At 44.3% G+C, this 12,592-nt stretch overlaps 4 protein-coding genes across 4 annotated transcripts; 3 read left to right on the top strand and 1 right to left on the bottom strand.

The window, feature by feature from the left end:
• Nucleotides 1-2,192: 2,192 nt before the first annotated feature.
• EAE97_007139 (uncharacterized protein) lies at nucleotides 2,193-6,600 on the top strand (the record flags this gene model as incomplete). The annotated part of the gene is made up of 4 exons (XM_038877653.1): nucleotides 2,193-2,240; nucleotides 2,425-4,673; nucleotides 4,730-5,616; nucleotides 5,672-6,600. 4 exons carry the CDS (start codon nucleotides 2,193-2,195, stop codon nucleotides 6,598-6,600), a joined length of 4,113 nt encoding a protein of 1,370 aa, XP_038731843.1.
• Nucleotides 6,601-7,035: 435 nt separating this feature from the next.
• EAE97_007138 (uncharacterized protein) lies at nucleotides 7,036-9,243 on the bottom strand (the record flags this gene model as incomplete). Its single annotated transcript, XM_038877652.1, has 5 exons — nucleotides 7,036-7,070; nucleotides 7,149-8,128; nucleotides 8,176-8,879; nucleotides 8,939-9,149; nucleotides 9,221-9,243. The coding sequence occupies 5 exons, from the start codon at nucleotides 9,241-9,243 to the stop codon at nucleotides 7,036-7,038; spliced, it is 1,953 nt and encodes a 650-aa protein (XP_038731842.1).
• A 702-nt stretch (nucleotides 9,244-9,945) lies between these two features.
• EAE97_007137 (uncharacterized protein) lies at nucleotides 9,946-10,407 on the top strand (the record flags this gene model as incomplete). Its single annotated transcript, XM_038877651.1, has 1 exon — nucleotides 9,946-10,407. The coding sequence occupies one exon, from the start codon at nucleotides 9,946-9,948 to the stop codon at nucleotides 10,405-10,407; it is 462 nt and encodes a 153-aa protein (XP_038731841.1).
• A 441-nt stretch (nucleotides 10,408-10,848) lies between these two features.
• Nucleotides 10,849-11,990, top strand: EAE97_007136 (uncharacterized protein; the record flags this gene model as incomplete). The annotated part of the gene is made up of 2 exons (XM_038877650.1): nucleotides 10,849-10,988; nucleotides 11,369-11,990. The coding sequence occupies 2 exons, from the start codon at nucleotides 10,849-10,851 to the stop codon at nucleotides 11,988-11,990; spliced, it is 762 nt and encodes a 253-aa protein (XP_038731840.1).
• Between the last annotated feature and the right edge of the window lie 602 nt (nucleotides 11,991-12,592).

Genomic DNA, 12,592 nt, shown 5'->3' with positions numbered 1-12,592 from the left:
TACAGTCTGTAGAACAAATGTATTTCGGATCTATTGCATGATGATGGTAAGCCAAGGTACATCTCAATTATAGATACATGTAGATAGATTAAATAGCTTACGATTTAGCGTGAATCTAGAAGGATTGTGTAATCTTCTCACAACTTATTACCCTTTTCTGTGTTGTTCGCCGGATGGTTGGTTACATTAGGATTCTTCTCTTACTTACGATACTTACGATACTTACGATACTTACGATACATAATCAAAGCACCCTCCTTCGATGAAAAGTCATCCATAATACAGTCATCGATTACCGATCCATTCGCGAAATGGATTCAACGGAAAATGCCATTGTTTGATCAAAGAAGGTTCGTTCCAAGTGACCCTAGCTGTGTCAGATACGAGTATCTGATAGTTAGCCTCTATTTCCTTTTTAGGTTGTACATGCCACATGGCTTTTGATCAATCATTGTGAAGACTGCTCGTTCATCTGGCCGTTAGAGATCTAGTACTTTTATCATTGCTCAATGAAAACGGTCCTAGGAAATAACGTAAGGCTCGATCTAGCCAGAATTGTTGAATTTTACGAACGATTACCAATATTCTTGGCCTATTGTCTGTTCTCAAGTTTCATCTTCTTCTACTTCATCGGCTTCCTTCTATCCGTCTTTCTGGGCAAAACTCAAAAACTTGATTGATTTGATTGACTTGGTTGACTCAGTTGACTTGTTGTCACACATAGCAGACTTGTTATCGAAAACTTAGAAAATCGATTCCATATCATATGAAGTAAGATAGCAATCTGATAAAGACCACGGACTCGGTTTAATACCAAGACTGTCTTGTCGGAATGAAGATCCTAATGTTCCAAAGTCCCGACTAAGGATTCCAAATGCCTAATTCCCGAGTCGGTTCGATAGCTTGAAGTGCATTTCCCACTGAGTATTAAACATTAAACCTGTTGTAGCAGCTTGCTACAGGGCTTTGCGAGATTACATTTGTACATATAGTAAGAATCCAGGTCTAATTTGTGAGGCAATGCGTGAATATAGTGTAGAGGTTCGGTCTCAGAACGCTCCTGGAGTAGTTCATCCTCGAATTCGATAGTCATGGTTCTCGGTGCTGTGAACAAGGGTACTGCTACTGAGCATGTATGGGGTTGTAACGATAGTAGACGAATACCCAAGGGAAAGTCTTGGTCAAGGGAGGGTGGATTCAAGCTTAGAATACTCACGCTCATCGCCTGGACACACTCATACAAACTGGACCTCAAGAGACTTTGGAAATGGGCAATTCTTGACCACCTCATTGAAGATTAAGCCACATAATCGCTATGGGCGGTGGAAATGCCGAGGGCCATGCTTTGATGTGCAAGATTTACAGTCTGTGCTGTGGCTTTGTCTTAAAGCTGCTGAGGTATTTATTGATGTGAAGAGCCAACGTCGTCGAACTAAGCCTTTCAATGTGATTTGAACAGACCTTTGATGATTCTTGTAGATCATGCCAATCAAAGCTCCTCAAAAAAGCCATTCGGTTTGAAGTCCGTCATTACAAATGCATCGTTCTCCTTGACCCCTCCCAATGATGCTTAGATTTCCAGTATCTGGATTCAAAGCAAGTAGCCTCAGCTCGGGACAACGTTGATTCCCAATCTATAAAGTAAGATCTCACAATTGTCAAGTACCGGTATCGAGATGGTCTGGAAAGTGGAGGGGGAAAGGTTGGAGGAACAGCATGATTGAAATACCGATACTTAACAAACATATTCCCCTCCTTCCATTAAATGATAATTCGAAAACTGCTTTATGTTTCAATCCAAGAATATACAGATATAAAAATAGCTGCTCGTAGATTACTGCGATGTATTCCAAAGTATTGTAAAGCCCATCATCGTCGTGCCCCTCATTCAGCCCCTCATTCACGATAAGAGATAAGAATTTGTTTACTAATGACATTGTTGTTTGATCTATCATCGGAATCTCGACACCGTCTCCCACCGCGGAGCACAAACGCCGCTTCGGATTTTGATATATATGGTTCATGGTACCAAACAAAGTGACACGATCTCTTGTGAAGAAACACACTTTATATTCTGATACCCTTTTAGCATCATTTGACAGCCAGCTTTGACTTTGGTGATACATTACTTTTTGCCACTTCATCGTTCGATCTCATACATCCCTCACAGTCTTTCAACACACTCATTTAAGATGGGGGAACACAAGCAAACGCAAGGCGGAATTAGAATTGCTATAGATGTACGTGGAACAAATTTTTATCATAGCTTTCGTTAGTCTGTGACACTTGTAAAAGGAAGAGTGCATCATAATGATCCTATAGCCTATTCCAGGCATTATGGTCTAGCCTTTGAACATCCAAGGAGATGCAAAGCAATTTCATGGCTTTGACAATTCCACAGCACTATGCTAACAATGAGCACAGCGTGGTGGAACCTTCACCGACTGTGTGGGAAACCCAGGCACGGGGAAGATGGAGGATGATGTGATCATCAAACTCCTATCTGAAGACCCTTCCAACTACGACGATGCCCCTCTCGAGGGTATCAGGCGGCTGATGTCCAAATTCCTCAAGAAAGATATTCCTCGTGGAGAGCCTTTAGATACTTCAAAGATAGAATCCATTCGAATGGGAACCACTGTAGCTACGAACGCATTACTGGAAAGAAAGGGCGAAAAAATTGCTATGGTGGTGACCAAGGGATTCAAAGATTGTCTGGAAATTGGCAATCAATCAAGACCTAAGATTTTCGATCTCGCGATCAAAAAACCTGACGTCTTGTACGAATTTGTGGTGGAGATTGACGAAAGGGTTACGTTGGAAGATTACGCTGAAGATCCGGAGCGAAGTATTACCAAAGTTGAAGCTAATGGTACACAAGATCAAGATCTGGTGCGGGGTTTATCTTCCGAAGCTGTACGCGTATTGCAGCGTCCTGAAGAACAAACCATCCGATCACAATTACAGGAAGTTTTCGATCAAGGAATTAAAAGTATAGCAGTCTGTTTGATGCATGGTTATACATTCCCTGACCACGAAGCCTTGGTTGGCAAAATTGCGAAAGAGATTGGATTTGAGCATGTATCTCTTAGCCACGAGCTGATGCCTATGATCAAACTGGTCCCAAGAGCCACATCAGCATGTGCTGATGCATATTTAACACCCGCGATCAAAAAGTATATCGCTGGATTTTCCAAAGGCTTTGAAGGTGGCCTCGGAGCGGAAAGCGTGAAAAATGCAAAAGGAACAAAAGGGGCTCGGTGCGAGTTTATGCAGAGTGATGGAGGTCTGGTAGATGTCGACAACTTCTCGGGCCTTAAAGCAATTCTCTCGGGCCCTGCTGGAGGAGTTGTAGGATATGCACTTACTTCATATGACCCAGAGACTAAGATACCCGTAATTGGGTTTGACATGGGCGGTACCTCTACCGATGTCTCTAGATATGGCTCGGGAAGATATGAACATGTCTTTGAGACCACTACAGCTGGTGTGACTATCCAGTCTCCTCAACTCGATATCAATACTGTAGCTGCAGGTGGTGGATCGCGTTTATTCTTTAAGAATGGGTTGTTTGTGGTTGGACCAGAATCGGCTGGTGCACATCCTGGACCTGCATGTTATCGCAAGGGAGGGCCAGCTGCGGTTACCGATGCAAATCTTTTCTTGGGTCGACTCATTCCTGATTTCTTTCCAAAGATTTTCGGAAAGAATGAAGATGAGGGTCTCGATGTTACAGCAAGCGAGAAGCTTCTTCAAGAACTAGCCGAACAAGTCAACAAGGAGATGGGTAAAAACATGACTGCTGACGAAGTCGCTTACGGATTCTTGACTGTCGCGAACGAAACCATGACCCGACCCATCCGATCTCTAACAGAAGCGAAGGGTTTTGATACATCCAAGCACCGCCTTGCGACATTTGGGGGTGCTGGTGGACAACATGCCGTTGCGATTGCTGAGAGCTTGGGTATACGTCAAATACTTGTTCATCGCTATTCATCGGTACTGTCAGCATATGGCATGGCTTTAGCTGATGTAGTCGATGAGGAACAGGAGCCAGAATCGAAGATTTGGTCCGACGATGGAGAGTCACGAGATTACTTGAAGAAGAAAATCGAGGAGCTCAAGCAAAAGTCGACCAATGCCCTAAAGTCCCAAGGGTTCCAAGATACTTCTATAGTTCACGAGGAATATCTTAATATGAGATACCGTGGTACTGAATCTGCATTGATGGTTGTCAAACCCGAGAAGCAAGATGTAGAGGAATTCGGTGGTGATGAATGGGCTTACGGGAAAGCTTTCATCAAACAGCATCAACAAGAGTTCGGCTTTACTTTACCTGATCGAGATATTATTGTAGACGACGTCCGAGTTCGTGGTATTGGAAAGAGTTTTGAAGGACTCGAAAAGACAGTGGATCAACAATTGAAGGAGATCAAACCTAAGGATGTTGAAAATGGCAAGAAAGAGTACAAGAGATCCCAAGTATATTTTGAAGGTGGCCGACAAGATACTCCCATATACAAGCTGGAAGACCTTGATACCGGCCATCGAATCAAAGGACCAGCAATTCTTGCAGATGGAACACAAACTGTTGTCATTACTCCCGGTACAAGTGCATTGATAATCGAAACGCACGTAGTGATAAACATTGGTGGGCATGAAAGCAAAGACAAGTGAGTTTTGGAGCAATATTATGAGGGAATAGGACATTTTTGCTAATAATTCTCAGATCGTCGACCAAAGACGAAACAAAATCAGTAGACCCTATTATGCTTAGTATTTTTGCTCATAGATTCATGGCTATTGCAGAACAGATGGGCAGAGCACTTCAAAAAACCAGTGTCAGCACAAATGTCAAGGAGAGACTCGACTATTCATGCGCGTTGTTCGACTCTACTGGTGGATTGGTAGCTAATGCTCCACACCTTCCAGTCCATCTGGGCTCGATGTCTACCTGCGTCAAACGTCAAGCTGAAATTTGGAAAGGCAAGCTTGTCAAAGGAGATGTAATAGTTTCCAATCATCCTGAATATGGAGGAACGCATCTTCCTGATATTACTGTCATCACCCCTGCTTTCAATCCGGCCGGTGATAAAATCCTTTTCTACGTCGCTTCTAGAGCCCATCACGCTGATATTGGTGGTATTCTTCCCGGTAGTATGCCTCCGCATTCGAGAGAATTATACCAAGAAGGAGCCGCAATCAAGTCTGAGAAACTAGTTAGCGCAGGTCACTTTAATGAGGAAAGAATGACACAGCTTCTTCTTGACGAGCCTGCACAATATCAAGGGTGCAGTGGTACACGATGTTTGGCAGATAACATCTCGGACCTCAAAGCTCAAATTTCTAGTAACATGAAAGGCATCAATCTTATCAGTACACTGATTGAGGAATATGGCGAAGAAGTGGTAAACTTCTATATGGTTAATATCCAGAATAATGCCGAGCTTAGCGTGAGAAATCTCCTGAAAGATGTTAGCAAGCGATTCGAAGGACAAAACTTATCAGCAATCGATTATATGGATGATGGCAGCCCGATCCAATTGAAAATCACCATCGACGCCGAAAAAGGAGAAGCCGTATTCGATTTCGAGGGAACTGGTCCAGAAGTATATGGTAAGTACTCCACCAGAGTTCTAATCTCACTCCTCACCAACTAACAACCCTCAAGCAAATACCAACGCTCCCCAAGCCGTAACCTATAGCGCAATCATCTACTGTCTCCGCAGTCTCATCAGTGAAGACATCCCCCTCAACCAAGGCTGTCTCAAACCCATCACCGTCCTCATCCCACCCAAATCCTTCCTCTCTCCCTCGGACAAAGCCGCCGTCGTCGGCGGCAACGTTCTCACCTCTCAACGCGTCACAGACGTCATCCTCCGCGCCTTCCGCGCCTGCGCCGCCTCCCAAGGCGACTGCAATAATCTCACCTTCGGCTTCGGCGGTAACGTCGACGGCCAGAAACACGTCAAGGGTTTCGGATACTACGAAACCATTGCCGGTGGAAGCGGTGCAGGAAAACACTGGGATGGAACAAGTGGAGTGCATACGCACATGACGAACACGCGAATTACAGATGCCGAAGTCTTCGAACGCCGCTATCCGGTCTTGCTGAGAGAATTCTCCCTCCGCGCGGGAAGTGGCGGGGAGGGAAAATACAGGGGCGGAGATGGAGTCATCCGCGACATCGAATTTAGAATCCCCGTCCAGGTGTCAATTCTAAGCGAGCGAAGAGTCTACAGACCGTATGGGCTCGAGGGCGGCGCAGACGCTCAATGCGGGTTGAATATCTGGGTGCGGAAGGTGGCGAAGAGCGACAGGGGGAGATCGGATTTATTGTTGCGGGAGTCTGGGTCTCGGGGCAATAACAATAGCGGAAAAGAAACCCAGGAAACACAATACGAAGAACGTCGCATCAATCTCGGGGGTAAAAATACCGCCGCGATGAAAGCTGGTGAGCGCATTATTATTCATACCCCTGGAGGTGGCGGATGGGGAAAGGTAGGCGAGGAGAGGGAGGTCGATCGGAGGAGTGATCCAAAGGCGGCGTGGAAGGGGGGAAGTTATGCTAGTAGGGAGGAGATGGCTCTGCAGGCTTGATTCTCTTTTTGATGGTGGAAGGGTGATGGGAAAGTTCAGCGTGTTGTATTTATTGCATTTACAATATTATCTAATATTTATCAAAACGAGTATACCTACCGCATTTGATAGAGTAAACGGGTGAGTGAGTGAGTGAGTACAGTGCAACGTGATGTTTAATATTTAATGCAGCAGCTGTAGTATTTTCATGAAAAACGCGCTTTCTCATAATCAAATCGAATCGAATCATCAATATCCGTCCGCCCTTTTCTCTTTCTCATGGAATGAAATGAAAATAACTGCCAATGCTTTTCTATTGTCCTACAGCCATTGATTCGCCTGCATGCACTTTTTACCAACTATCGTCACTAGCATCGCTATCGTAATTTCTCATCATCCATCCATCCATCGATCAGGAACTCTGCCATTCCATCTCATCCCATCTCATCAACTAATTTACTGCATCTTCTCGGCCGTCGCCATCAAAGAACCTAAAAGGAAAAGTTAGAATTCTCAATTCCACAAGATCGATCACAGAGTAAAAGAAGAAACACAAAAAACAAACATACCAATAAAAGTAACCACCAAGCGACTTCGAACTTGACAAATATCCTCCGGAACCAACCAAATTGTCGCTCCCATCTTTCTCGCAATACTGATACTCAACTTGGCGTTCATGTAAGCATCATCCTCGGTTCCTCCTGGGGTCACGAGATCATAGTCAACGTAACTGCTCTTCATTCCGTTCAAAACGTCGAGAAGGAAGACCCCAGTTCCAATTGATTGATCCTTGAAAGAGCGGATAGTAGAACTCTTTCCACCCTTCTGTGACATGTTGTTTGCCCACTTGATCATTTCTGCATCTGAAATTTCGCGCTTGCCAAGACGTTGAGCGAGGGCTGTGAGGGTTTCGGAGATGTCTCTGCGCATCAATTGCCAGACGAGACCAAGGGTGAGAGTTCGTTGACCGTCGTAGATGTCTGCTCCTTGAACACCGACCAGAGAGAAACGGTTTTGCTTTCCGAGCTCGATAGCGTAGTTTGTGTTTTCTAGAGCCTTGAATCTCGACATCTCTCCACTGGCAGGCACCTTGTTCACATGGCGCCAGTTAACAGAGCCCTTGATAACCTTGTCGTATGCCTGCAAAATAATAGTACCATCCTTGAGATCTTCGTATAACGAGTTTACTCCTGGTTGTACATCAAGACTATTCAACCAGAGAGTGAAGACTCTCGCTTCTCTCTCGCCCTCAGCATCGAAATCATCAACCTGGGCCTTTTCTTCCTCGGTGATAGGATCCAGTGCTGGACGGGTATTGAAGAGATTGGCAACGAAAGCCAAGTTCAATTTAGGGTTTCCTGCCACAAGGGAGCTAGGTGTAAGGAACTTCCGGCAATCTAATTTATCGGCATTTTGTAACACTTGCTCTGCTCTCTGGTGAAGATCGCGTGTTTGTAGTGGTGCTCGGTCGCAACACTCCGGCGCAATCTGAGCTAAGAGAACAGTATAATTTTCAGCATCCTTTACATCGCTGGAAAAGTTCGCAACTCTAATAGAATGTTAGTAAGCTCTAGATACTCTTGAGATTGATATTACCTTCGTGGCCAATTTGCAGCCTTCAGATGATAATTGACCCATCTGAGTAAGATTTGCTCGGGAGGCAATCTCAAAAACTGTTCCAGTGTCTCGTCGTCTTCCAAGAGTCTGTATAACTCAGGATGAAGCTTGATATCAATCTTGTTCAACAGACCTCTTCTGATAACCTGCCAAATCAGACCCAAAATCAAATGTTCCCGAACTTCGATAATATCTCCACTACCAATGTTGACCACCGAGCAACCAATACCCTTCGCAGATTCAATAACGATGTTGTTGTTCTCAGTCATATGGAATGCGTTAAGGGTCTTGATCTTCCTTCCGGGACGATTCAGTACACGCTCATCAATGGTATCCGGTACACTATCGTTGATTAATTTGGCTAATACGAGACCATCCTTGCACTCGTCGAACATCTCGAAGGTATCTGTAGGAAATGGTAGACGCGAGCCAATATCTGCGTCGCCTGCCAACACTGCGTTGATATGACGGGTAAATTCTGTTCGCTCATCTTCGTTGATGGTATGGGTAACGTTCGATGAAGATCCCTGGACTTGAATACGACCGCTGACGCTTCCTTTTGAAGCATGCCCGCTTCCAGCTCCTCCGGTTTGCTGCGATACAATTCCTCCACGAGCAGGACTCTGTGGACCAGTTGACATGCGCTGCTGTGCTGGTGAAGAGACGCGGAGTTTTGAGATAAGCTGGGGTATGATTAGTTGACATTCTTCAATGTGCCAGATAGCTGTTTGTCTAAACTTACTCCTACATAATCTTCCAGCTCGACTCTTCGAGATGAATCAAGCTCGACCTCTTTCAAAGCTTGTCTCACAACATCGTATGGTTGTCTTTCACTGCCTTGTGTAGCTTTGATTGCAGTAGCCTCATCAATGTATCCCTTATCGTCAACGTCGAGTTTGCGGAAAGCATCTTGGAGACCGAAGATCTCATCTTGTTGGAATTGAGGATACTTCCTGTAAATCAAAGCAGGTTAGACAAACGCAGCCTCGACCTAATTAATAGCTCTATTGTATTGTTTACATACCTCTGCAACTTAATGATATTCATCTTTGCGAATTGTTACTCTGGTCTTGACTTTCGCAGTCGAAAAGACTTGAATTGTTGGTTCCGTAATTCAGGAGGCAGGTTGAGGTACCTATCGGTATTAGGTAGCTGTGGATACCCCTCCCAGTTTATGTCACTATGAATGCTGATGCCGGCGCAAGATGCTGCAAAACACGTAACAATCGTGAATAGTAGCAAGACAATAATTGTTTCTTTGTCGGAATTGGGTTGTAGAGGAAGAAGAGGAGGGAGAAGTAAAAATGTTGGATTCTTTCAAGGGTTTATGGAGGAATTTTGAGTTCAAATTATGGCTCAATGCATATCAATATGTGAAATTGAGATGATGCGATGCACAGCCCAAACCCCGCTGACGTTTCTGGGCAGCGGCTGTCTCGCACTCGTAATTTCGTACAACCGGTCGGTCTCTCGTATCTATCTTCCAATTTCGGGATTTCTGGCTGGTAATCGATCACCGTCCGTTTTGTCCGTTCTGTCTGTCTCGCTCAAGGTTCTTTTGATTTCCTTGATATTCTTGAGCAATTGCTGCACTTGTCCATTTCATGATCTTGGACGTTTCAAACAGGTAAATATAGATTTACTATCTTATGTCCTATGTCCTAAGACTTTGCTATACGCGTACACGTACATTTTCGCCATTGCTGACGACGACCCCTTCGCCGCATTTCAGGCAACTGATTATATACAATGAACCCCGTCGCAATGCAGAACCCAACGGAAGAATTGATCCACGTCAAGAAAGTATGGGATAACATGAAAGGCAACAGTCCCATTTACGACTTTCTTCTCGCAAATGTTGAGATCATATCGGCTACAAAAGGTCTGGTTGTCTCGCGCTTGACGGTGGAAAACAATCATGTCAATTCTCGAGGTACTATTCACGGTGCAGTGAGTGCAAGTTTGGTCGATTGGTCTGGAGGTCTTGCGATTGCTTCACATGGATTGGAGAAGTCTGGGGCAAGCATTGATATTCACGTCACTTATATTGGGACTGCTCAATTAGGGGATGTCTTGAATATTGAGGCCACGGCGTCGAAAGTTGGACGATCACTTGCCTTTACCACGATTAGAATCAGTAAGCTAGTTGATGGCCAGCCAGGACCTATGGTAGCGACGGCATCACACACAAAATATATACAAACCAAGTAAGGAAGTGTGGGCAGGAGGGTAGCCAACGGAAGTGGTAGGGAATGCGAATGGTAGAGCATAGATAGACATAGATCGGGATAAATCATCGATACCGCCATCTTGTTGGAGGCTGGCATGAGATACAAACTCTATGCATGTTCGGTCTCATTCGAATGGCGAAAATAGGACTGGCCCTCTTAGATATCTAGATTTGAATGCCCGTTCAATACATGACTTTGCGTGGTGTTCCGGATAATTTAGAAGAAGACTACAAAATTGAATAAAAATGTTGAGACGATAAAAATTTTTTAGATTGTGACTTTTTTTTGCTCCCCGCTATTAAAGTAAAGACCTTCAGCGATTCTACATGAGAATTTTTATTTCCAAACATCACCACATAACAACTTTTTAATAAATCAATCCTAAATTATTTACACCTCGTTTTTATTATTTTATACAAACATGGATACCTGTAAACTCTGCTCGGAAAGTTTGACCGTCCAACTCGACCCAGAGGAGTTGGAGCAATTTGAAGGTGGAAGCTCTTCTATGGGAAGCGTTCCAGATGACCTTCAGTTGATTTGCGGATGTCATATGCATTGGTAAGAATACATTTGACTTGTTCTCGGTCTGAGAGTTCAAGTTTATTTCTATTTCCTTTTGTAATACCTGGGACTTGAAGCGTCTGAACCAGATGTACATGTGGAACATATTCGTTGCATGGAAGTTAGCCAGAGGTACATCGTACATCTCTCATCAGATGCATTTATACCATGGTCATTCAAAACACACAAGAAAGTATCTCTCGAGGGACACCGCTCTCTAGCGTTTGCCATGATGATATCTGGCCAGCAGATTCGCCTTTGACCTTACAAAGATAATTCTTGTTTTTCACGTGCCATTCTATGCTTCATCATTCGAGCATATGAATTTTGCTATTGATCTACCGACTTTATCAGTTGACTTGCTAACTCCAACATAGGCAATGTCTTTTGGATGAATCTCCTCAAATTTTGAATAAGCTCCATTGTCCATCGTGTGATAATTCAATTGCAACTTCAGTGGCTTCAGCTTCAAGGTCAGTCTCCGGAACCCGAGTTCCTACACGGTACCACAATGAGGGAGGAGTTCAAGAAGACCTTGACATTTTACCTCTCATCACTGAAGAAGCCTATCTCGATGAACACCCAGAAGCACGTCCCGCTCGAGCATTCATGACGATGTGTGCCGAGGGTGATGTGTTTGGAATTAACGATCTACTCAGTGCAGTAGATGATGACGAGGATGGAGAAGGGCTATCAGCAAAGCCAATCCTGCGTTATCAAGATCCTTTGGATGAGATGAAAAGTGGTTTGCATGTGGCTGTTGAAAAAGGACAGGAAGAAATCATCTGGCTGTTGTTATGGCTCGCTTCAAGTCTTCCAACCGATATCTTCCCGGAACAAATCACTCAAATGGCAGAGACGATGGGTGTAGGACGTGATACTGCTGATGGAGAAGATATCCGGAATCTTCGGGATGCTCAGGGACAATTGGCAAGCGATTTGGCAAGAAATACTGGCAATGTACTTCTCACCGATCTATTATCGGCGAACTTGCCTTGATCTGCCTGATAGGTTGTTTGATGTAAATTTAGAAGGGGAAAAAGCGTTGGATTTGTATTCTACACATTAGTAGCTTGGGACTGCCGTGGATATTCTAAGTATGTATACAATGATTAGAAATTATTTCCCACTGCTGCCGGTAGTTGTGATGTGATGTGTATATACCGGTATGACGATGCGTACAGACATACCTGGGTAGATAGTAGCTCTTAGACTCTAGGGGATCTGGACAGGGCTGAAGGGGTAATGGCACACTGGACTGGACTGGGAATGGAATATAGCTCGGACGGCGGCACCAAAAGACTCCGTGAATTTACGTCATTTTTATAAATTTTAGCATGAATAGGCCAATAAGTTTTACGAAATTCCAATAACAATGACCCTAGCTCGCCTAGGTACGGCCCAGGTGGGCATCAATAAGTACCGTCAGACGCCTAGATTGTCATTTTATACTTATATTACTACCAGGTACTCCACATGATGCAGCTAGACCACCGGTGGACCTCAAAATTACAGTTCCGAAGATTCCTAAATTATTCGAAACTTTCTTCTTTCATCATTCTACTCCCGAATTGAACATCACACATCACTTGACAAGTCGC

The sequence above is a fragment of the Botrytis byssoidea genome (assembly GCF_014898295.1).
Source record: "Botrytis byssoidea strain MUCL 94 chromosome Unknown BBYS_013, whole genome shotgun sequence".
In the NCBI taxonomy this organism is placed as follows: Eukaryota; Fungi; Ascomycota; class Leotiomycetes; order Helotiales; family Sclerotiniaceae; genus Botrytis; species Botrytis byssoidea.
This window is presented reverse-complemented; position numbering and strand designations above follow the sequence as displayed.